Below are 26446 nucleotides of genomic sequence, written 5' to 3'. Positions count from 1 at the left end.
ACAACATATCTCATGAAAACCTTTCATTTATATTTTTAAAAATATATGATTTGCAAGATAATAACATTTCCAAGACTTTTCACATTGAACCAATTTTGTCGAGCTGCGATCGAGACGGTGTTCTGTCAAAAAACTGGACCCATGGAAATTCTCAAATGCGTCACTTCTGGTGCAGCTGCATCACCGGAAGTGACGCAGAATCAGCTGTTTCGACCCGATTATGCATACTGCGCATGTGCAGTACCTGTATGATGCCTCGACCGTGGTGTGCATACACGAATACGACGGAAAGGGAATATACTGCTGCACCATACTAATTGGCACCTTTGCTGCGTAAAAATGCATGCAAGTTGGTATTGCTTATTTCACATAGACTCAGAGGTTTCTCGTTACGTTTATGTGACACACCTGCACACTGCAGCTGACACACTAACGTGTCGCGACACACAGTTTGGAAAGCTCTTCCCTAGAGAGTCCCCTCTGGCTGCAACATGGCAACAGGCTTTTTCTGTGGTGGCACCGTCCCTCTGGAATGACCTCCCCTCTGTGATACATCACACACTGACAGCCATGTGCTTTTGATGATGAATAAAAACTTCCTTGTTTTTACCCTGGCTTTTCTCAACCAACTTATATAAATCCTTGAATCCTAGAATAGTAGAGTTGGAAGGGGCCTCTAAGGCCATCGAGTCCAACCCCCTGCTCAATGCAGGAATCCACCTTAAAGCATAAATGCTGTTATGCTTTTACTGATGGATAGTTTTGTATTATGTTGAGATTTTAAAAATAATCACAATCCTGCCATATGACTTTAATGTTAATTGTCACTATTTGTACAATGGTTTACTTTTTAAAGCTGCAGCTGCAAGAAAAAGATGTGTTGATTTCTTGCTGACAATTCCTCTGCCCCTTATCTGTTTTCATTGTTTGGAATTCTGTTTTCCTGTTTTTCTTTCACCAAGAAATTACCTATTCTAGATTCCCAGAGACTATAGCTACATTTGAAAATATTTCAAATTCTCATGTACCCAAACAAAACTGATAGGGGAGCTTGATTTTTAGGTGACAGGTTTGTGCAGGGATGAAAGAAAAGTGCATCTCTCTTTGTCACAGAAAGTTGGGAATATAACAGTATTAGAGTTGTAAGATCTTGGGCTTTGAGGTCCATTTTCAGGGCAGCAGGTTTGAATCTCACGACCGTCAGCAAGTCTCAAATTACTATCTTCAGATATTGTGTCCAGTTTTGTGGCTGTATTTTAAAACTTGTTTTATTATAGTCACTCGGTCTGATAGAGAAAATAGTTCCCTTTTATTTCTAGTGGAAATAAATTTCCCTTTTATTTCTAGTGGAAAAATTGAAGACCCTCCCCCCAGTCAAAAATAAAAAAGCAAGGTGTTCTGATTTCTTTCCATTTCTCAGGACTTTATTTGTCTCATTTAACCCCTTTACCATAACATCACATCCCTGAGCCCTTCATAAGCATCTGATTTTTATGTTTTGAAAATTGGTAGGCTCATGACATCATGAGCCTCCACCCCTCAGCATCACTATCCATTGCTCACCCCATCTCCGGGATTGCCAGGGATGTGGCAACCCTTCATATAACTCTTTGCAATGTGTCTTACTTGCAGGTAAGTGTGTATAGGATTGGAGCCTTTTTAAAAAAACCAAACTGTTTACTTTCTTGAATTCTATATCAAGAGCTGAAGAAGGAAATATAGGAGAAAAACATCAAACAGCAGTGCCACAGGTCCAAGTCAAACAGCCCAAAAGATAAGACTTGATTATAAAAGAAACTCTTGGCCTGAACGCCAAGGAGGATTTTTTAGGAAGCAACGGACACTTGGCGTTCAGGCCAAGTTTCTTTTATAATCAAGTTTTATCTTTTTTATTATTGTTTGGTCTGTTTGACTTTGACCCGTGGCGCTGCTGTGTGATTTTTTCTTTCCTATATTTCCTCCTTCAGGAACACTTGTGCGAAATATGTAGAGTGAGTATATTGAAGATTTGAAAATAAAAATATAGATCCAAACCACCAGAGCTTCGCTCTCCATTTTTCCTCCATGGATATCCATGCTTTAAATTGTATTGTCTTGCCAGGCCTTTGGCTTTTAAAATTGTGTTTGGTCTGTTTTAAAGAGTGTTCTGTTTTTGTTTTGCTTTGCTTTTATTGTACATTGCTTTGAAGACCCTGATGGGTAGAAAAGCCATGCATAAATACTTTTTTTTAAGGTTGAGAATTTTAAGATGATAGCTTTGTGATAATTGTAGATAGAGAGATAGAGAGATATTCCATGAATCTGGTTACCAGTCCATGTGATCAAGGTGGATGGGGATGATAGAGCAGCTGTTGAATGGACCTAATATAGACATTGGGAGGGCTGCTGTGGCCAGCTTCCTAGTTAAAGGGCACTCAGCAGCTGCTGCTGCATGTCTAGGCTGACCATATTTTGGAAACCAAAAAGGAGGACAACATGGCCACCCCAAGGAGGCATGCCTACCAACAAGTCCAGACCCCCAAGGGGACATGCCCACCCAAACATGGCCTTGGTCACATGTCTGATTTCGCAGCATGCAATTAAGACAAACCTGTTCTATATAACATCTTAATATTAAAATAAGTGAAGTAAAGAACAAGTGAGATATTCAATGTATCTGAAATTAACTTCACTCACTCCTACTTTTGTAGCTTTTGCTGTACTTTGAAGCTTTTGCTATACTCTGTCATACAGTCTCCCTTTCCCTCAAATATCTTTTCTGACTGCAAGTCCTTCACTGGATGACCATAGTCTCACCTTTCCTAACATTTAACACTCTTTCCCCATCACTTTTCTCATATCCATACTCACAGAGTCAACATACTGCTACCACTGAACAAATGAAGCAGTTGACAAGTGCAGAAAAATCTAGTCCAACAAACGAGCATCCTAGCATTCAGGAAGAATATAAAATACTGTTTCCCTGCAAACAGCCATGTAACAAAATGGACTAAAGGCTTGTTGCAGTCACTTTCTAAATATTTGGCATTACACCTCTGGGTAAACAAAGCCATGGTCAGTAGCAATACAAAGAAGGGCCAAAACAGATGCCCATTATCACAATGCTAGAGAAGGATCTTTCCCTCCTTTTAGCCAAATACCTCCTGAATTTACACAGCCCCAGTGTGCAGAGAACAGAAATCCCATTCAGGGATCCAAAGAAACCTCAGAAACAAGTCCCATTGATTTCAATAAAGCTTACTCCCAGAAAAATGAATATAGGATTGCATCCTCTTCACATATGTTGGAAAACATTGGCCATGTAAAACCTGAGCAGTCTTGAGTATTATTCTTAATGGAAAGACAGGTATAAATAAAACAAATAAGTCATTTACTAACTACGTCTCATTCCTCTCTAGAAGGGAAGGGAACAGTGAAAATAACACTAGGAAATGGCATTTGTTTTCAAGGAATGCTTCTCAGTTTTGGTCTCTGGTCATTTTTGCATTTTATTTAAGAAACTATATTTTAAAAAGAAAGAAAAAAGGATACCATGACAACTTAAAAACTAAAAAAAGAGAGGAAAAGATGACATACAATTTGTATAGGTAAGGAACTACCAAGGGTCATAGAGCAAAATTGCAAGTGGTGATTAATGTGGCTGGATTTTCCTTTTTGAAGTGACTACAGCTGATTAAAAACCCTTCCATTGCTCCCCTCCCTGCCAGCTTTTGCAATATGTGAGGCCCAGCTAGGGAGTGGAATGAAATGAGATCTTTTGAGCAGGACGATGGGGTTGCAATCAAGGTGAACGAGAGAGGGGGGGTGACTATAGGAATAGCTAGCGATGCTGCCTCCTCCTCCTGTCCCTGGGGTGGTAAAAGTGCATTGAAAAATTGGGGGGACGGGACTGAAGAGTGGAAGGATGACAGATCAGAGGTGCTTCACAGGATTCCTCCCTCCTCATCCCAAAGCTGGCACAATCTTAACTTAGCTGCCTCACCCCATGCTGATGCTGTAGCTGCTGATGCGACCTTGCCCTGCGTACTTTCGCACCACTCCTCCGGCACCACTGCTCTTGCTTCCTCCATTACAGGAGAAATAACTATTATTGTTAAGTGATCTGTACTTGGTCTTAACGTACCTACCTACTCTATCCCTTCTAAATCCTATTTCCCAAAACCCACTCTCTCCCTAATCCCTATCTGAATTGTCCCCCCCCCCCAGTTAATACTTTTATTTATTTTCCACAAAAAACAGACACATAAGGAAGGTACAAAAAACAAACAAAAAAGAAACACTGCAAACTATACATACTACTACACCACACATACATCTAGTAAAATAAACACAATACATAAGGCTATATTTCATTTAAAGCGCTCTTCATGTCAGACGGCAAACATCCGTTGTTTCTAGATTGCCAGGTACGAAATTCATAACAAGCTAATGTATATATATCAAAGGCAAAGGTGCAGGTTATATATAAAACCCACAAACAAATAAATCATCCTTTTGCTGTTCTTGTATACACTCGATAAAAGGTTTCCAGTCCAATACATATGAGGCTATTGTTCTTTCATGTACTAGCGCCGTTAATTTCGCCATCTCCGCCAATTCCATTACCTTGAGGAGCCATTCTTCCATTGTTAGTACTTGTGTTTTCCCCCAATATTGTGCATATAGTACCATACCCTATCTGAATTGTTAACTGTCAGTTCAGCCCTTTTAAAACCTCAGACTCCTCCCACTCACAGGCCCCTCTCACCTTTCACTCCCTCTCTAACATTCTGTTGATCCTGATAAACCCAGGTCACATTTAACAATACAAGCACATACATTTATAATAATAGGCATATGTTACCATTAATGAAAAGAAGAAGGCCCATTCTGCCATGCCTGTCAAAGCCTGGGCATGGGGAGGGATTTGTGGGCGGAGCAGGGAAGAGACATGGCAATCCTGCATTGGCAGGATTTCGCGCCACTAGGGCTGGGAGGGGTTTTGGCCTTTTAAAAGTACGTGTCTCACCCCTCCAAGCCCTCTTGCTTCTGTGGCTCCCAGAAGACAAGCTTCCTCCTTCCTCCATCCAGGATATCTTCGGTGGCTCCCGCAAGACAAGCTTCCTCCTCTTCCACTGAACATCAACAGCTTTGGGCTTAGGCCCTCAGGTTTGGAGCATGAGGGGAGGGAACCCGAATAATTGCAGGATCCCTAAAGGCTTGACCCCTATGAGCGCTTGACTCGTGGCAGCGGAGAACGAGGGGAAGCCCCCATCCCGCTGCAGAGCCCAACATGGCGTGCGGGGACCCGCTAATAAAGCCTTTGCTCTCGCGCCTTTGCTCTCCGGCCTCGCATTCGGCGAGCCGGGCCTAGCTGGGGAGTCCTTGCCGCTCGTGCCTACCTTCGGTTGTCTCGGCCCTGGCTCTCGAGTAGCCCTGCCGCAGCCCCCGGCCTCGCATCGTCAAGCCGGCTGACTCTGCTCCGTCACTTTCCACAGCTCGGCCCCAGCTCTCGAGTAATTCTGCCACAGCCCCCGGCCTTGCATTGGCGCGCCGGGCCTTAATTTCATTGCGCCCGGCATCCCTTCTCCGCCAGCTGATGCCTCTCGGCCCTGCCGCAGCCCCCGGCACGGCCAGGCCCAGCCGGCGCCTCTCCCCGCCACCTGAGCAACCGCCGACACAGCCCCCGGTGCGGGCGGGCCTAGCCGCCGCCTCTCGGCCCCAGCTCGCTAGTTACCGCCGCCGCAGCCCCCGGCCTTGCATCCGCGAGCCGGGCCTACTTATAGGTTTCGTGGAGCGCCAATCGGGCCTCCCCGACGCAACCTGCACCTCGGCGCGGCCGGCCCTGGCTTGCTTTCACTTTCATTTTGGCTGGGCAGGCTGACGGCCCCTTTCTGTTACTTCCGGTTTCACTTTTGGTGCAGGCTGATTGCAGGACTAACCGCTGCCTCTTATATTGCCGTGGATCTCTCATCTGGGCGGCTCTGTGGGGTCTTTGGGACCCGTGTTGGTTTGGTGCGGGTGGGCTCTCGTGGCTGTGCACTGCATCCGCTTGGGAGGGGACCCTCCCGCGATCGGGTGTTGTGGCGGCGCGTGGGAGGGGTATAGGAGCCATGTGTTCAGGGAGGCAGCTGCACAGCTAGCCACTCGAACCGCGGAGGCCTTCTGCCTCCTCCACGTGGGCTCGTTTTCGTGCGTGGGGTCACTACTTGGGTGGCCTCTCGCGGTAGACGAGGCTGGCTCTCACTCCGGTTGTGGGCAGAGGGGGTGCTGAGCAGGTAGAAGTGTTCGCTGGCTGCTTGTTGGCCGCGTGCCCTCCTGGTCAGCGCCACACGTCCTTTTCCTGGGCTGCGGTGAGCGTGTGTGTGCGCGCGTGAGTCCGCTCGCCGACCGGCTAGTCGTGCCCATCGGGCCTCACGGTGGTGTCCTCCACCTTGCATAGAACTGCGGCCATTTAGCGGTATAGAATTTATTGCAAACCATACAGGCTCGGGCCTGCAGCCAGACTACAACCTCCGTGCTCCACCCTTTAATACTGATTCAATTGGCATAAGCACGATGCCACCCGAAAAGGATCAGGTGGTACCAAAGGAAAAGGTAAAGCAACCCATTCCTGCACCGTGCCTAAACATTCAGATTTGTGCTTTAACAAATATACCCACGAAAAACGGATTTTATCATCCAGAATGACTAAAGCATATCTGGCTCCTCCATAGCTCTCTGAAAATGGGCCGGTCAGAACCATGTGCACCAGTCCCAATACGTGTTGACTCCGCCAGTCTCTGACACGTGGAATATTCCTCTCCTTAGACTTGGCAACTTTACAAATCAAACAATCCAGAAAATTGTTGCACTTCTGAACTTTTACACTCTCTGAAAAACTCAGAGTTTTGTTCAGAACTTTAAAACTTGAATGTCCAAGTCTCCTATGTAAAACATGGATGCAATTGTCATGGTTAGGAACATTTTCAAAGGTTTCCATACAACCTGCTTGCACCTCTGGAGTTTCTTCCTCATTTGGATTGTCCTGTATAAAATACAATCCATTCTGCAGCTTTGCAGTTCCTCTTAGGAGTCCATGCTTCCGAATAAAGCATTTGTCTTTTTCAAAAGACACACAGAAACCTTTTTCTGTTAAACTTGACACTCCTAGAAGGGAATAACTTAAACTGGGAACAAACAATGCATTATCAAAGCATTCTTTCAAAAAAGGTAGTCTGCACGAGCCTTCGCCAGACACTTGAACTTTTTTGCCATCAGCCAGCGTGATAGATTTTTCAGAAGAGTCCCTGAAGTCCCAGAAGAAGTCAGGTCTATTCGAAATCACTGTAGAAGAACCAGAGTCTATGAGCCACTGGAAGCTCCTTCCTTCTGCTTGCTTGCAGAGTTGACTCCTTGCTTCTGCCGTCACTAGCTGCACTGATTTATTCTTCCCTCGGTCCTCTTTGTTGGGCTCCGATTGTAATTTAACTCTACAATCCTTTTGCAAATGTCCCAACTTCTGGCACCTGAAGCACCGTAAAACGCTGACTCATTTTCCTCCTTCTTCACCAAAGCCTTAACCCCTTCATACCCAGACCATTTTGCAAACGCGTCTGGTTTGTCGCCTGAACTGCTTTGGGCTGACTTTCTCAAAGTCCTCTTTTGACATTCTTCTAACAATCTGCCCGATATCAAATTTAAAGTCATGTCCTGGATCCGCATTGCTTCTAAAGTTGTCACCAGCACGTCCCAGGACGGTGGTAAGCTCGACAGAACCACATACGTTTTCATTTCGTCACTCAGAGGTAAGCCTGCTGCATTTAGACTTTCAAAACAGTCTCTTAATTTCTGCAAATGGGCTTTTACATCTTCTCCCTCTTTCATAAGTGTACGGTAGAGCTTTCTGGTTAAACTTATTCTAGCTCCTGCTAGAATAAACAGCTCTTAGTTTAGTCCAGATAACATCAACTGTGTCTTCTCTGTTTATATACGACAGTTGGTCATTCCTCATGGACAAAACAATGTGGGCTTTTGCCCGGTCAGCGCGACGTCTCCACGCCTGTAAATCTGCTGCATTCAAATCTTCTGCTGGGGCATCTATTACAACCTCCCACAGATCAAGATTTCTCAGGCTCATTTCTAATTTAAATGACCATGACATGTAATTTTCGTCTGTAAGTAATTCCATAGGGACAGTGTTCCCAACGTTTAGTGCCATACTTTCAATTTAACAGGTTGTTTCTGATATACAACCCCTTCAGTGGTTTAATTTCTTTTAGGGCCTGACCAGCTATACAGTTTCAGCTTCCTCAGCGCCCCCTTAAATTCAAAACCACTCTTGCCAGTTCTCTCCGTGTGATTTTTCAGACACCAGCTATACGAAATAGCTTTCCGGCTGTCTGTTCCAACGACTTTCAACAAAGACGCTCAGGAATTTAATCAACCGTGGCTTAATTCTTCAGTCCTACTGTTCTTGCTGTAACCACTCTGCTTGCTGGTTGTTTTGGGACCTGGGCCCATAACCTATTGGGATATGTTGGTTTTATATTTACAACCTTATTTAGTTATTGCCAGACTGGGCTTCTGGCCAATAACCTTATAGCAGAGTTTTTGCAGCGGTTTCCAGCAAAGTCAGCACAGACACAGATTAAGACTGAGACTTTCAGTAGGTTTAAACAAACCTTTACTGGCATATAAAAATATAATTTAGTTATGGCAATCACAGATACAAATACTTACATACGGTCAGTCAATACAGCTCTGATACATAGATGGAGTGATCTCTGATAGAGTGATCATTACTGAGTGATCATTTCTGATACATGTACATGGGAATACATTCCTTTTTATAGGCTAACTGTACAGTGATGCAACTGCTTGCAATCCCTTAATTGAAACAATCAAGTTACGTTGACCTTTAAGTTTTCTGCTGAGTCTTCTGATTCCTCCAGCTCCTCAACAATTAGTAAATCCATGGAAACATAACCAGGATCCATTCCAGGATCCAACATAAGACAGACCAGGAGGGTAAAGGTGCAGAAATATCCCTTAACCGTGCCCCAGTTGCTGACATCTGCCCGGTAAATGCTTTACTGACTTACAATAATTTGCGTGGCAATGGGGACGGCTACCTTTTCTGCCATAGCGACTTATTACCGCTAACAAAGTACCAATTCTGGATTATTACCAAAATAGCATTGCAAGCGTTAGGCCTGCAAGAGGCATCTTATGGCACACACTCGTTCAGAATTGGGGCAGCATCTACGGCGGCTAGTTTACAGCTACCCCCGCAAACGATTCAAAGCATAGGCCGATGGAAATTGGTAGCGTTCCGGTCGTACATTAGGAAAATGCCATCACCATAACAATATTTCAAATGCCTAACTACCCTGTCTATTTTAGATCAATGGGGAAGACGGGCGCCTGTATGCGTTGTCATATGCGGCCACAGTCATATGCAGTCTTCTGGGCTGGCAGAAGAGCAGCTACCTCTTCATTTGGAACCCAGCTGGGCTTCAGCCAGCGCGCCAACATTCAGTGGCTGGGTAGACGCGGAATGCGGTGGGAACGCTTGCTCCCCACTTTATTTCATGACACATCTGCGGCCGCGCCACCCCAGGTTCTCCTCATCCACCTCGGAGGAAATGACCTGGGTGTTAGGCCCTCTGAGGAGTTGCTGGGGATGGACTCAGAGGAGGAGGAAACAGAACCTGTGCAGGCAGAGGCTAGTGTCACGGCTGCTGAACTGGTGCCAGCTGGGAGTGGGGCCAACTCAGAGAATGAAGGGGAAGCAGAGCCAAGTACCAGTGTGCCGGTGATTAAACCAGCAGGGAGCTTGGCCAATTCAGAAGACACAGAGGGAGAAACAACAAACTTACCTGCACAGTTGTTTAGACATCATAGGGCGGAAAAGGAGGCCCGGCGCAGATCTCTGCGTATTTATACTAGACGCCAACTCAATAGGGAACACCTGTAGCTGCCAGGGAGGGGTATTTAGAGAGCTGGGAAGCAACAAGAACTTGCCAGAGATTAACTGAGCATCCTGGCGAAAGCTCTTGCTTCCTGTTTCGGCTTGTGTTGACCTTGTATCCTGATTGAACTTTGGACCGGCTTGGAATTCGTGACCTGCTCCTATCCCTGGACCTCTGGATTGCTTTTTGGACTCTCTCTACCTCTCGTAAGCCCTTGACTTTTGGAACTGAACTGGACTTTGCTTATGTTTAAAACGTTTTATATTAAAGAGTGAACTGTGTTATTTCATAGCACAGATAAAGACAAATTCCAGCGTGTGTTGCTGAGTTTGTGGCTGAATTCTTGGAGTTTGTCTGGGCACGCTACCCACGTCTGTATCTCCGTTCAATTAGCTGGTCTATTGGCAGCTTTCCCGGACAGATTAATCTCTGGCCAAACGGACCGGCAGTTGGACATGGAGGGTTTCTTAGAACAACAAAAACAGCTAGCAGAGCAGGTGGCACACCTGACGCAATTAGTTACAACGCTCCACGCCCAAGTTGCTCAAACAGCCAGCAGGCCTCCTCCTCCTCTTCCTCCACGAAAGAGTAAATGTTTTGCTGCATTACCAGAGAAATTTGCTGGTGACAGGGGCATGCTGGACAGTTTCATTTCCAATTGCAAATTGCATTTTAAGATCAGGCCGGAGGATTTTGTGAATGATTCCCTAAAGGTAGCTTTTATGGTTTCCTTATTGTCTGGGTCTGCTAGCAAATGGGTGACGCCGTATTTGAATCAGGATAGCCCCCTGCTGGACAATTTGGACAATTTCATAAAAGAGATGACAGCTACCTGGGGAGATCCCGTCAAGGCTGAGACAGCGGAGCAGCGCATTCGAGACCTGCGTCAGGGGAAGGGATCTGTGGCAGAGTACGCCACAAATTTTCGGCTCATAGCTCAAGACTTGCAGTGGAATGACAGTGCGCTCCAGTCACAATTCCGCTATGGGTTGTCAGATGGGGTGTTGGATGAGTTGGCCCGATCAGCACCTCCGGAATCGCTTGCCCTACTCATCGAACAGGCGACCAGGATGGACTCTCGGCTGACGGCACGTCGTCAGGCCCGGAGAGGAGTGTCTCTGGGGAGTGGGGAACCGGTTCCAGTAGCAACATCAACATCTTCGGCAGGTTTTTCTCCTGGCATGGGGGAGGAGCCCATGCAGCTTGGAGGCGCCCGGGCCCGCTTGTCAATGATGGAGAAGCAACGCAGGAGAGCGGAGGGTTTGTGTTTGTACTGTGGACTTGGGGGGCATTTTGCTCGTTCTTGCCCAGCCAAGGGACGAAAGGCTTCCCCGTCGGAAAACGGGTCATCCCAGACATAGAAGGGTTCGCTAGTCTGGGAGAAGGCGGGACAGGTGCTTCCTCGTCTCCATCGGAACCCCGTAAGGACCCGTTGCTGGTGCCTGCCACACTTGGGGTGGATCATGCCCAGGTGTTTTTCGTGGGAGCCATGATTGATTCTGGTGCGTCTAGCAACTTTATGGACTCAGATTTTGCTCGCCAGCAGCAGATTTCGTTACAACCATTGGCGGAGCCAAGGTCGGTGGAAACTATTGATGGGCAGCTTTTGAAGTCTGGTCCAGTGACGCACCAGACAGTTTTACTTACGCTGGAAATCCAAGGGCATGTGGAACGGTTGCGGTTCTATGTGACGGCAGTTCCGCACTTTCCAGTAGTTTTGGGAATGCCGTGGTTAACCCAGCATGATCCGCATATTTCTTGGGGGAGGCGGGAAGTGCTTTTTGCTTCCCCATATTGCCAAGATCACTGCTGGCCGGAGCGGGTGCCGGCTGCTGTGGTCAAAGACTCCGCAACAGATTGTGTAACCCTTCCCGCGAAATACAGTGAGTTCGCAGACGTGTTTGATGAGAAGGAAGCCGATAGACTCCCACCACATAGGGTGTATGACTGCGCTATTGATTTAGTACCTGGGGCCTCTATACCGGCGGGGCGTCTCTACTCTCTCTCTGAGCCGGAATTGGCAGTACTGCGGGACTTTTTAGAGAAGAATCTACGGAAAGGCTTTATTCGACCTTCCAAGTCGCCGGCGGGCGCCCCCGTGTTCTTTGTCCGTAAGAAGTCGGGGGAGCTGCGCTTATGCAATGACTATAGAGGGCTTAATCGCATCACAGTGCGTAACCGGTATTCCTTACCGCTGATCCCAGAACTGTTAGAGCGCTTGCAGCGGGCCAAGTGTTTCACCAAATTGGATCTCAGGGGGGCGTACAATTTGGTGCGGGTAAGGGAGGGGGACGAATGGAAGACGGCCTTTCTGATCAGATATGGTCATTACGAGTATACCGTCATGTCTTTCGGGCTTTGTAATGCTCCCGCTATTTTTCAGCATTTTGTTAATGATGTTTTCAGAGATTATTTGGACAGATTTGTTATTATTTATTTGGACGATTTTCTTATTTATTCCCCGAATCAGACAGCACATGACGCTCATGTCCGGGCGGTCCTGCAGAGGCTACGAGAGCATAGGCTGTATGCCAAGTTGGACAAGTGTGCCTTTGACTTGCAGGAGGTGGACTTTTTGGGGTATCGTATTTCTGCCAAGGGGGTAGAGATGGATCGGTCCAAGGTAGAGGCGGTTCTTTCTTGGCAACCGCCTCGGAACCGGAAGGAGGTGCAGCGGTTTTTGGGATTTGCTAATTTTTACAGGCGCTTCATTCCGGACTTTGCGGCCCTGGTGACACCCATCACGCAGCTATTGAGGGGCAAGGTCCCATTCCATTGGACTTCCATGGCACAGCAGGCATTTGTGCGGTTGAAGGAGCGGTTTACAGCTGCTCCAATCCTGCAGCATCCAGATCTTCGCATGCCATTTGTGGTGGAGACGGACGCCTCGGACGTCGCGGTCGGGGCCGTGTTACTGCAGGTGGGCAACATGGACTCAGCATTATTGCCATGTGCTTTTTTCTCCAGACAGCTTACAGCTCCAGAGCGAAATTACACGATTTGGGAGAAGGAGCTGTTGGCTGTGAAGGCCGCTTTCGAGGTTTGGCGGCATTTGTTGGAGGGAGCAGCACATCCGGTGGAGGTACGCACTGACCACCGTAATCTGGAGTACCTGCAGACGGCACGGAAGTTGACTCAACGGCAGAAGCGGTGGTCGTTGTTTTTCAGTCGGTTCAATTTTAAGTTGAAATATATACCCCGCGCCCAGAACCGGCAGGCGGATGCTCTCTCTCGTAAGCCGGAATATGCCGCAGAGCCAGAGGGGGAGAGGCGATCCACGATCCTCCGCCCAGAACATTTTGCAGCTGCTTCGTTGCCCCCGACTTTATTGGATCAGATTCGTGTGCTACAGGGGCGGGACGCTTTTGTAGTTGATCACGCGAAGGAGGAGGCTCCAACACCATTCACCATGCGTGAGGGGCTCTTATATCATCGAAGTCGGCTGTACGTACCAGCCGGTTCCTGTCGGGACACGGTGCTACGGTTGTGCCATGATAGTCGGCCAGCAGGACATTTCGGTGTATACAAGACTCTGCATTTGCTCACCAGGGAGTTCTGGTGGCCTAGGGTTCATGCTGATGTTGCACACTATGTGCAGACTTGTCCAGTGTGCCGGCGGGCGAAGGTTGCAAGGGGAAAGCCGGTGGGTTTGTTGCATCCCTTAGCCACTCCTGCGGGGCCCTGGCGTGTGATATCCATGGATTTCATTACGGATCTGCCACTATCTGCGGGGCATACGTCCATTCTTGTGGTGGTTGATCTTTTTTCAAAGATGGCCCATTTTGTTCCATGTGCGGGCTTGCCTACAGCAAAGGAGACGGCTCGCTTATTTGTTCATCAGGTCTTCCGGTTGCATGGGCTTCCGGAGGGGATTGTTTTAGATCGTGGTGCGCAGTTTACAGCCCGTTTTTGGAAGTCGTTGTTGCAAGTTTTGGACATTACAGCACACATGTCGTCAGCGTACCATCCGCAGACGGATGGTCAGACAGAACGCACCAATGCTACCCTGGAGCAATACCTACGGTGTTATACTAATTATCAACAAGATGATTGGGCCGAGTTGCTCCCTGTGGCAGAGTTTGTGTATAACAACTCAGTGCACACCTCAACACAACAGACTCCATTTTTTGCAACAGGGGGATTTCATCCACGGTGGTTTCCAGCAGTGCTGCCCTCTACGGCAGTCCCCGCAGCGGATCAGTGGTTGCGGGAGTTGCAGGCCGCGCAGTCTCTGTTGCAGGAGCAATTGCAGGTGGCCAAGGAAGCTTACAAATTGGGGGCGGATCGAAAGAGACAAGAGGGGCCGGCCCTAAAGGTCGGGGATCAGGTGTGGCTGTCCACCCGGCATCTTCCTCTTCAACGACCATGTCGAAAATTGGACGCCCGTTTTATTGGTCCATACCCAGTCACGGCACAGGTCAATCCTGTGGCGTTTAGGTTGCAGCTGCCTCGAACGTTAAGGATCCATCCTGTATTTCATCGCTCGTTGTTGGTGCCAGCTACAGGGGTCCGACCCGACGCTAGTGCTACTGCTCCTCCTGGTCCTGTCATGGTGGATGGTGAAGAGGAGTTTGAGGTAGCGCAGGTGTTGGATTCCCGTCAACATCGGGGTCGACTCCAGTATTTAATTGACTGGCTGGGGTATGGTCCAGAGGAGCGCTCCTGGGAGAATGCGGGGGACGTGCATGCTCCCATCCTTGTCCAGGCCTTTCACAGGCAGTACCCTGCAAAACCGGGTCCTCCTGGTGTGGCGGGAGGAGACTCTAGGGGTGTGTGTAGTGTTAGGCCCTCTGAGGAGTTGCTGGGGATGGAATCAGAGGAGGAGGAAACAGAACCTGTGCAGGCAGAGGCTAGTGTCACGGCTGCTGAACTGGTGCCAGCTGGGAGTGGGGCCAACTCAGAGAATGAAGGGGAAGCAGAGCCAAGTACCAGTGTGCCGGTGATTAAACCAGCAGGGAGCTTGGCCAATTCAGAAGACACAGAGGGAGAAACAACAAACTTACCTGCACAGTTGTTTAGACATCATAGGGCGGAAAAGGAGGCCCGGCGCAGATCTCTGCGTATTTATACTAGACGCCAACTCAATAGGGAACACCTGTAGCTGCCAGGGAGGGGTATTTAGAGAGCTGGGAAGCAACAAGAACTTGCCAGAGATTAACTGAGCATCCTGGCGAAAGCTCTTGCTTCCTGTTTCGGCTTGTGTTGACCTTGTATCCTGATTGAACTTTGGACCGGCTTGGAATTCGTGACCTGCTCCTATCCCTGGACCTCTGGATTGCTTTTTGGACTCTCTCTACCTCTCGTAAGCCCTTGACTTTTAGAACTGAACTGGACTTTGCTTATGTTTAAAACGTTTTATATTAAAGAGTGAACTGTGTTATTTCATAGCACAGATAAAGACAAATTCCAGCGTGTGTTGCTGAGTTTGTGGCTGAATTCTTGGAGTTTGTCTGGGCACGCTACCCACGTCTGTATCTCCGTTCAATTAGCTGGTCTATTGGCAGCTTTCCCGGACACTGGGGTTACTCAAGGGCAAGGCACTAATATTGCAAGCTATTGCGGATTTCAACATCATTCGGCGGCGTTGGCCCGGAGTAAAAATAATCTGGTCCTGCATACTACCCAGGTTTGCATGGCATTCGGGCGATATCAAGCCAATGGAGAGGGCTCGGCGGCGTGTCAACGGCGAAATCTTCCGTGAGCTAAGCAAACATGGGGACTTCAGCATCATGCACCCTGCAATTACACTGACCCGGAGGGAGCTATACCGACAGGACGGCGTACACCTGTCTGATATTGGAAACGGCTTATTTTTACGCGATCTGCAAAGGGGCCTCCAAGGCGTTCTAGGTAGATGCGGGGGGGGGGGGAGCGACTAAGCAAGTGGCTTGCTGCCCCCTGTGGCAGGTAGGGAAGGGCATCCAGAGGGAATATAATGGCGAGCTTCCAAGGCACTGTTACAGTGATAGGTGACTCCCGAGGGCTCCCAGTGTTGAGCCTTGTGGCCAGGCTGGGGGATAAGGACCACCTTTGAGGCCGACCTCCCTCACCCACCTTGAGCCTGGGGGCATGGGTTGGGGGTGACAAGGGAAGGTCTCCCTACCCCACGTAGGGGATGGACAGCAGGGCGGCGAAATGGAGCACCACCCGCTGGGCCTGGAAAGCTCGCCCCTTCACTTAGTAAGGCCTGACGCAGGCCTGGCTGGATGCCCGGTGGGAACCCCCTTTGCAGATCTTGAATAAACGTGGCCCAGTTTAATTCCAGCACTTGTGTCGTCTCTTATTTCTTGCGTCCGTCCCACAATAAGAAGCAAGAACTAAACAATAAACATTTATTTTATTGAAGATGCTCTGGCAGTACATTCTGTGTGATGGTCTGCTGTTTTAGTATCTCTGCCCTGTTCTTCTATGTAGGCAAATTTATTCTGCTGTATGCAATAGTGTTGGCATTAAACCCTTCATAGGAAGCTTCCTTTATATGGAGTCAGTCAGACTACTGATCCATTTAGGCCACAGTTGTACATACTGACAGGGACCAACACTTCAGGGTTTTTTCCGCAGGCCTACCTGGATATTCCAGGAAGTTCTGCATGCAAAGCAGGAACTCTGCCATTGAGCTATGGTCCTTCACCAAAGGTGTACATATTTCCTGTCAACAGTTCAGAGGGAGGGGTACATTTTAAACTAAAATTGTTATTATGCCTTCACTAAGTTATTACCAAGAGAAATTGGCTTTTCTCCTTTTTCTCAAAAAATGAGCAAGAGGGAGTAGCCTTTGTGGGAAGCAAACAATCAATGACTGTATATGAATGTTTTCTTTTTAAGTGAAAAGTAAGTATCCTTTTAACACAAAGTGTTTCCCTTTGCAGAAATGTTGAGTGAAGACAACTCTTTATACCTAAAGAAGAAAAATGCTGGTTTTCTCTGCCGTGCACTAAGCGAGTTCTACATGAAGATGAAAAGGCCAAGTGGGTTTTTAAAAGGTACTTTCAAGTAAGTGTCTCTGCCAATAATGCCAGGCATAAATTCTTATTAAAATTCTATTTATTTATTGCATTTTTAGCCGATAGCCGAAGCGCTCTCAGAATTGCTTGTTTGGAGCAGGAAGTAACACTAAACTTTTCTAACTAATCATGCAAAGGATTGCACCCTAAGACACTCTTTCCATATCTAGAATTTTGTGTTTTTGTTGTGAGCAGAACACACACCCAGCGAATGGCTGTACAAGGGCAAGCAAGCCTAGCTTGCCCTTGTACAGCCTCGAGGAGGTGTTTGGAAGCGTTTCCTTCCACTGTTGAGTAACCTCTGTTAAATAGGTTGTCCAAACCTGGCAAACAGGATAATCTTAAGTATGGTATCCATCTCCACCTGTCCTTTTTGTGTGTCATCTCTACTTTACAGATACTTGCCCAAATCCAATTTCCTGCAATTATTTTGAGCCTCGGGATGCTATGAGAAAGTATACAGAGCTCCGATGAAACAATGATTGCAGAAACCCATTTGAAAGCAGGGAAGGGGATGAATCTTCAACTTTGAACTTGGTGCATAAATGTTAATGGTTCTGAGATCTAACAGAGGCATATTGGAGGCCAGGGATATAATGCCTGTCTTCTTAAGAATTCCCTATGTGACTAAGTGCCTCAAGGTATCCATGGAAGTTGTTCAATCTCAAACATTTTGCACCCAGAATGAATTTAGCACATTGCCAGTGAAGCAGTTCATCTAGTTTAGACAAAAGACAAATAATATTTTTTAAAAAACTTCCTTTCCACACCTCCGCATAAGGGGCAAAGAAAATCACACAGGTGAGAAAATTGCCAGAGAAGCACAACATGTTCCAGCTTTTTAAAGTCTGTCAAAATGAGTATGCTAGTAGAACCAAAAAGTATCCAGTTTTCAGTTGCAGAAAATGACATGAAAACTAAAAATACACATACTAGTAAAATTGAGCAAGAAATTTAATTTAATTTAATTTAATTTGCTGAATTGTGAATAAATATTTATAAAATATATGGAACACTTTTTTCCTATAAGTTAACACTTACTTAATAGAAAATTTACTTCTAGAGATAATAAATGGTACCTTCTTCTTTTTAGACATATCATCGTAGTTGTGATTCTTCTTTGCATCATTTACAAGGTCATGTTAAACTTTGATTCTGAGGAATGTGACCTGACAAGAATTCATTATGTGAACCCTGAGTATATCAAGGTTAGTTATGTACATCATTTTAGCAAATGTTGCTATGACATAATATAATATTGCATAGAACGTTTTGTTACAATTTTGTCCATGTAGTCATTATTTTAATCTAAAGCTATTATTTGATGAGAACAGTTCTCTTATTGAAAAGTTTTGATCCAATCCAACTAAAGTTCATTTATTTATTTATTAAAATTATTTTTACATGCAGTACCCTTCTTTTTCACAGTATACATTGGGCATGAATAAAACTAAACATACCAGAGTACAATACAATAAAACAGTAAAACAAAACCTTCACAAAACAACTTAGAGGAAACTAAAAACAAATAAAGAGAATGCTGAGGAATTTAGAAAGATAAAAGCAGAGTGGATAAAAAGCTGAAAGTGAGCCTCCTATTGGAAGTCGGGGTTGAAGGTGTCCTGGGTCTGAAGATGGCTTCTTATGCCCTTGTGATACTAGAACATCCCAATGTACCGCTTAATGCCTTATTGTGCCGTGTTGTTCTAGAAAGCCCAGAAGTATGCCGATCAAGTTCTGCAAGCCGAGTGTCGACCGTCTTTTGTGAAGAAAGAGATGGGCAGGTTATTTATGCAGAAGTACAGTATGAATGCTTCTCCTTTTATAAGGAAAGACATAAATATGGACCAAGCTGTCTTCAAATATAAACCACCCTTTGGATTTCACAAGTTTTCAGAAAAACTTCAAGACCTATTGGAATTTTTACCGGAATATGATTTACCAGAAAGCTTGCTGTCAAAGCCCTGTAAACGTTGTGTGGTTATTGGGAACGGCGGGATACTTCGTGGATTGGAGCTGGGTTATGCCCTGAATCAATTTGATATTGTTATCAGGTATATAGTTTTTCTGTTTGAGGTGCTAAACTAAACCTAGTACTTGAAAGTAATCTAAGAATGTAGGTAAAAAGCCTTCATCTCTGTGGGTTGTCTGTGATTCCCATGTTGGAAGTATGTGTCACCTTTTCAGTGTGTGGCAGATAGTTTTCTAGTTAGGATCTCCTGTTGGTTATGACTTTAATTTTCCATTTCAAGCTAAATCTAAAGCTGGGGGTTAACAGGTGAGAACTACTGAGGTATTTTAGTTTTTTGTATGAAACTCATTTGATTTCTTTACATTACAGATTAAATAATGCGCCAGTTCAGGGATATACAGATGATGTTGGAAATAAAACTACCCTAAGGATGACCTATCCAGAAGGTGCCCCCTTATCTCAACATGAATATTGTCCAAGTGGTTTGTTTGTTGCTGTTTTATTTAAAAGTGTTGATTTTGATTGGATTCAAGCAATGGTGAAAAATGAAACACTGGTAAGTAATGATAATAAACTCCTTATAGAATCATATCATAGAATCATAGAATAGCAGAGTTGGAAGGGGCCTACAAGAGTTGGAAGGGTTGGAAGGGGCCTACAAGGCCATTGAGTCCAACCCCCTGCTCAATGCAGGAATCCACCCTAAAGCATCCCTGACAGATGGTTGTCCAGCTGCCTCTTGAATGCCTCTAGTGTGGGAGAGCCCACAACCTCCCTAGGTAACTGTTGGTTTTATATTATTATACATTATAATATTATATATTATAATTATAATATATATTATATAAAATTATAATATATATTATAATTATAAATATATTATAATATTATATATTATAATGTTATATTATAAATGTTGGTTTTATATTACTTGGGTAAATTATGCCTAGGCTCCAGATAATTCTATTATATGTGTATTTACCACAGACAGTTTCTGTTTAGCTATCAAGTTTGTCAAAATCATTATAGTTATCATGCATCTAGTTGTCAGTTCTTGGGATGCTGCGTAATAAATGTCAGAATGTCTGTCCAGTTTCCTTGCAGGTATTTTACACTTTCATTAAGAGACATGTTTAAAGGTAGAGCTGGGAATTCTTGGAGGGGAACCATGTTAGAAAAAGAATCACATGAGCACTAACTATGTTCAGTCACTAAATTGTGTGACACTGATTCAGTAGGAACGTATTGTTTGATTACTGCAGGGTTATTGCAGCATTTTGTAATCAGCTGAGTGCCTTTCAAATTAGAGTGCCTTTTTCTGTGACTCTCCTATGCAAAGAAGTTGTTTGCTTTACTAAAAAATGGGATTATTTGAATGGGAGAGATTTGCATGCTAAATCCAGAAAGCCACCTAAATCCAGAAAGCTTTACTCTTCCTAAAGCCAATTTTGGAGAATAATCTGGCCCTCCATCTATGTTAATGTCTTATAATTTTGTTGTGTATTTTTTAATTGTTTATGGTTTTGTTTCCCTCCCCCCCCATGTATATTTTAAACTTTGTAAGGCTACCTTGAGGCCCAGCATTGGGCAAAAGGTGGGATACAAATAAATATAATAATAATAATAATAATAATAATAATAATAATAATAATAATAATAATAACTTCCAATGCTATATTTTGAACTTGGATACAAAATATATAACATGTCTATTGCAATGGTTCTCACTTATGTGAATCATCACTTTCTCTCTTTAAAATACAAGGAGGTGGCATCGAGGGAAGGGTTAGGTTCTTGCTTCAGTATATTTAAAGGTAGAAGCACTCACTTGTGTATTAATAACAGAAACAACCTGTAGTTTGTTTTCAAATATCTGTATCTAACAGTCCAACTGGGTTCAGACAACATGATAACCAACGTTGGTTTAAATAGTTGACCGTTGGTTATTTAACCCACCATGGGTTATTGTGTTGTGTGGTGGGAGTTTTTTAACCAATGGTTGGTTATTTGGCCAAAATAACCAATGCAAATAACCAACGCTGTGCAGAGTTAGCTGTTTGAACCACTGTTGGTTATCGTGTTGTGTGGAGGGCACCGCTGATTATTTCCTCTGCCACCATTGGTTATTTAATCAGCCACAGAGTCGCAAGGCAAGAGCAGTCAAAGCAGCAGTTGCCACTCTAGTCAAGCCGGCAGGGTAGATTTTTGGCAGTAATGGCTGATGAGAAACTAGCAGGAAGACTAATGGAGGAGAAGAGGGCAGGGGATGAGTGAGTCAACTCAGCGTGGACTAACAGTCAACTCGGTGATGATCCTAATCCACACCACAGTTGATGATTATCATGTTGTGTGGGGAGTACCCCCTCGATAAACAATTGTTGAGTTGATTATTACCCCACCATTGACTATCGTGTTGTCTCAACGCAGCCTTCATGTTTTATGAGGAGGCACCCTAAAATAAAATGAAAGCAACCTGACATCATAGGGCCAGGCAGACTAAAGGGAAAGGGACAAGGCTGTAGAATCCCAAGACATGCCCATAGCTTAAGGAAAGGGAGGAAGACTTCAAGAACTACAGAACTCTCACATTGGGACTGGGTTCAGGGGACAGGTTAACCCACAGTTTAAATAAACCACGATGGTTTATTTAACCCATGATGGCTTAGCGTGTTGTTCGTGAGGTCTTTTCCCATCCATGGTGGGTTATTTCCCCTAAATAAGCTACCCTGGGAATCCATGCTCTGCAGTAAAGGTTATTTTACCTATGGTGGGTTAGTGTGCCATCGGTCGTGCCGGTGTGGGTTATGGAGATTGCCTACAGAGCCGCATGGCAAGAGTGTCCAAAAACTCTGCCACTGATTGGCTCCTCCCAAGCTATCTCTGGGCAGACTTGTTTTCCTGCCACACTCAGCTGTGCGTCCGAGTCCAAATAAGTCCCCTCCCCCATGGGTCCCAAACAGTGTCACATGTGGATAAATCCTCACTTTTCCATGAAAATGCGAAGTCCTGTATTTATCCGATTCTTTATGTGGTGGCTCTCCTTAAAGGGAAACTATATTAACTTTCATGCCATTCCTGTAAAGGAGTTAGCGCCCCTGCACTTTTTGTTGCACATGGGAGGAGAAAGGAGACCCAGCAAAGGCTTGAAAATCTGCAAAGGAAGTTAGGGTGCCTGCCTGGCCAGGCAGAAGGACGACAAAAGGAGGAGAGGCAAGGGAGGAAAAATAAACGACGCTGTATAGCTCATTTGTCCAGTGGTTTAAAGAATACATGTTAATAAAATGTATTAATTTTACAGTACCAAAATGTATTTTTATATAAATGGACGTAATAAATAAATGCAATTGTTAATAAAATAATAGCGAAAAAAGTGAATTATGATGATAATTTATGGAATGGCTTTGGGTTTTTTATTTTTTTTAGATTGTATTGTTACGTTAGATGCTTAGGACACAATCCTTTGCATGTTTAGACAGAAAAATGCTGTCTGGGAATTCTGGGAGTTGTAGAGCTTTTTTCTGTCCAAACATTTGTAGGATAGCACCTTTAGTGGCAAAATATAGGCCATGTATGCAGGGTTCTAGCTTATTGCTTCTGTAGAATGCCAACAAATGTTTCTGAAGAATTTAGGTTCACCTTGATGATACTGTATTTATAAAGTACAGTTGTGAGCTATATAGAGATGTAAAATTTCCGGAAATTTTGAAGCCTTGGAAAAAAACCCAGTTTTATCCCGTTTTTTCCAGAAAAAACGACAATTTTCAGAAAAATTGAAATAATGCAATATTAGCACTTTTTACAGATTGAAAGTCACTTTGTTACTTTAGGAACATAAAATGTAAATATGTCCAAGTTGGTTTGGCATAACATTATTACATTTGGTATATTAAAACTAGTGTATTCAAACAATTATTACAAATTTAATTTACTTTTTTAAACTTTTTTTTTGGTAACAAATGGAGCTTCAAGCTCCTGAACTGTAAGGAACCTCTTTGGTTCTGCCAGTTTATGAGGAGCATGCAAAAAACAATTAAAAAAAACAACAACTGAAGAAACCACCAACATTCATAACAAAGAAAATTATTTATGTCTCCACTAGTCCTCCAGTGTCAAGACATAAAGCCCCCATTCCCATAAAAAGAACTGAGAAAAATGTGGGGACACCCCCCCCCCCCAAGATTCAATGAATATGCATGATTTTTTTTATTATTATATTTTATTGATTAACAATACACTAATATAATACTACAATAATCACCACAGCACAAGACAACAATAAAAAAACATAATACATAACTTGATTATCCTTATGACATTTCTAATTTGATAATTTTACATCATTACATAACATAAAGTGCACCCTCCCCACCCCGGGATCTATTCCTGTTTCCAAAATCTCATTGATACTTCTGGAGGTGGTCTTCCACTCCCCCTAGATAATACATATTCTAGGAACTGATTCCAAATGCCCTCAAAATCATTTGTTTTTGTTATCCCTCTTCTTACTTTTATGTTACATGTCAATTTATCATTTATAGCAATCTCCCAAATCTCTTTATACCAGTCCTCAACATGATAATCTCCTTGCACCTTCCAGTTCCTAGATATGATCAACCTTGCTGCTGTCGGCAAATTCGTTATCAGTTCTTTTGTTTCTTTATTACATTTTAAATCTCCATATAATGATAGCAATGCCACTGTAGGTGTCTCTTCAATCTCCATTCCCACTATATCATTTATCTCTTTAAACACCATTTTCCACATTTTTTGAACAAATACACATTCCCACCACATATGTAAATACGTTCCTTTTTCTTTACATCCTCTCCAACAATTTGCTGAATGCAGCTTGTTTATTTTATTTAATCTTACTGGGGTTAGATACCACCTCCATAAAATCTTGTAATAGTTCTCTTTTATCCTCACTGACATACTTCTCAACACTTTGTCTCCATATTCCTTCCCAACTCTGTTGCCCTATTTGTATCTTCAGATCCGTTTCCCACACCATCTTACCCATATTTTCTGACTCCCCCTTCCCAATCAATATTCTATATATTTCACTCGTTAAACTTTTTATCATTTTATTTTCTCCTTTCTCCGTTTCTCTTTTTAAAATCATCTCCTCAAATTTCATTAATTCTCTACACTCTCCATTATCCTTTAACCATTTCTTCGTCCATTGCTTTAATTAAAAATAATTTAACCATGTTAAATTCTTCTCCTTTAACACCTCTTCTATTCCCTCTCGAGTGTTCATCCTCCTTAACCGATTTTTTAGCTTCCTTCTCTATTAATATTTTCCCTAATTTATCTTTTAAATTCCCTGGAAATTTCCCTAACTTTATCACTGGTGTTATTGGAGAAATACTCGGAAGTAACTCCTTTTTATATACACGCCATATTTCCAAGTGATTTTTTAGAAGGGGTTTCTCTATTTCTTTCCCCCATTTTTATTATATTCTCTAAAAAATATGTTTTCCAATTTCCAGTCTTTATCCATTCCTTTTCTATCCTCTAACCAACTTAAATCTCCCACTCCTAACATACTTTCTACTATATGTCTTAGTCTATTGGCTACATAATATAACTTTATATTTGGGAGTCCTAATCCTCCTTTTTGTATTAAATACCACCTTTTTTATTTATTCTCGCTTTCCTATTCCCATTGCAATAATTATTTAAAATATTTTGCCAACTTTTTATCTCTTTTTCAGATATTCTTATTGGTAACATTCTAAACACAAAATTTACCTTTGGTAATATCTTCATTTTTACTAAAGCTAGTCTTCCAAAACACGCTAAATTTAATCCTCTATATTTTTCTAATTTATCTATAACTTCTTTTTTTAAATTATTTAAATTCTCCTTTTCTAAATCCTCTAAATCTTTTGTAATTTTAATTCCCAAATATTTAATCATCTCTTTTAATTTTCATATTCTTCTCCTTACTTTCCCAATCCTTCCCTTCCTTTTTAGTATAATTAAACAACATCATCTCTGATTTAGTCCAATTTATTCTCAATCCCGTCACTTCTTCAAAATCCTTCAGATGATACTTAATTCTTTCCATTTTTTCTAATAGATTCTTAATTGTCAATAATGTATCATCTGCAAACATATTTATTTTTATTATTTTATTATTATTGCAACCTACTCCCTCTATAATATTGTCTTCTCTTATCACATTTGCCAATAGTTCTATAACCAATACAAATAGGACCGGTGAGAGTGGGCATCCTTGTCTGGTCCCTCGGGCCACTTGTATCTTTTCTGTAACCGCCATTTATCACCTCTGAAACTGTGTTTTGTGAGTATAATTGCTCAATTATACCTTTGAATCTATTTCCAAACCCCATTTTTTTATTATCCTCTTTAGTGCTTGCCAGCTCACACAATCAAACGCCTTAAATATATCCAACGCTATTATCCCTGCTTTTATTCCCATTTTTTTTACCTCTTGTACCATATTTAAAACTCTTCCAACCAAATTAGGCATTTGTCTACTCCCCACAAAGCCACACTGATCTTCCCCAATATATTTACCTATAAAAGTATTCATTCTCCTTGCCAGTATAGCTGAAAAGATTTTTGCATCCTGATTTATTAATGAAATTGGTCTATCAGAATCTGGGACTGTTAAGTCCTTATCCGGCTTTGGAATTAATATAATTAATGATTGTTCCCACAATGGTGGTATCTTCTTTCCTTTTATAATTCCATTATATAATTTCAATAATTTTGGTACCAACATTTTTTAAAATGTTTTATAATATTCAGATCCCAACCCATCTAACCTGGGGGATTTACCCCCTCTCAATTTCTCAATAGCTTCCTCTATTTCCTTTTGAGAGATATCCTTTTCCATTAACTCTTTATCCTCTTCTATTAGACCCTTCTTTATATATTTATCTATATATCTCTCCATCTTCATCTTTAATAAATCTTTCTCTTTATATAATTCTTGATAAAATTCCTGAAATATATTTATTTTCTCTTTCATAATACTACATGGTTTTCCTAATTTGTCCTTCACTATCCCTATCGAATGCTTTAACTTTTCCTTTTGTGTGAGCCTCGCTAGCACCTTTGAGTTTTTATTACTATTCTCAAAATACTCTCTTTTCATATAAATCAAATTCTTCTGTACTTCTTCTAAGTTCTTATTTTCTAATTCTTTCTTTTTTGCTTGTAATTCTAACAGTATTTGTTTATTTCTGCTTTGCAAATACTCTTTTTCCAACTTCTTGATCCCTTCTTCTAATTTTTTCTGTATTCCCTCTTGTTGCCTCCTTAAATTACACATTTCTCTAATACAGATCCCTCTAGTCACAGCCTTCATTGTATCCCACACAACTGATGGTGAACTTCCCCCATTTTCGTTAATTTCCCATATTTTCGACATTTCTTTCTGCATTTTTTCTACAACCTTATCATATTTTAAAATTCTAGTGTTCATCTTCCATCTATTCGCTTCCCTATAATCTCTTTTTACTTTAAAATCAAGGCTTACCAATGCATGGTCAGTTACTTTAATT

At 43.2% G+C, this 26446-nt stretch overlaps 1 protein-coding gene across 5 annotated transcripts in view; it reads left to right on the top strand.

The window, feature by feature from the left end:
• Positions 1-26446, top strand: part of ST3GAL5 (ST3 beta-galactoside alpha-2,3-sialyltransferase 5) — a 49484-nt gene that overhangs the window by 13977 nt on the left and 9061 nt on the right. For all 5 annotated transcript variants that reach the window (XM_063125946.1, XM_063125947.1, XM_063125948.1 and 2 more), the window contains exons 2-5: positions 16802-16925; positions 18030-18144; positions 18647-18990; positions 19278-19464. In XM_063125946.1, the coding sequence (XP_062982016.1) occupies positions 16802-16925; positions 18030-18144; positions 18647-18990; positions 19278-19464 (770 nt within the window). The remainder of the gene's footprint in view (positions 1-16801; positions 16926-18029; positions 18145-18646; positions 18991-19277; positions 19465-26446) is intronic.

This window comes from Elgaria multicarinata, chromosome 5, assembly GCF_023053635.1.
Source record: "Elgaria multicarinata webbii isolate HBS135686 ecotype San Diego chromosome 5, rElgMul1.1.pri, whole genome shotgun sequence".
In the NCBI taxonomy this organism is placed as follows: Eukaryota; Metazoa; Chordata; class Lepidosauria; order Squamata; family Anguidae; genus Elgaria; species Elgaria multicarinata.
This window is presented reverse-complemented; position numbering and strand designations above follow the sequence as displayed.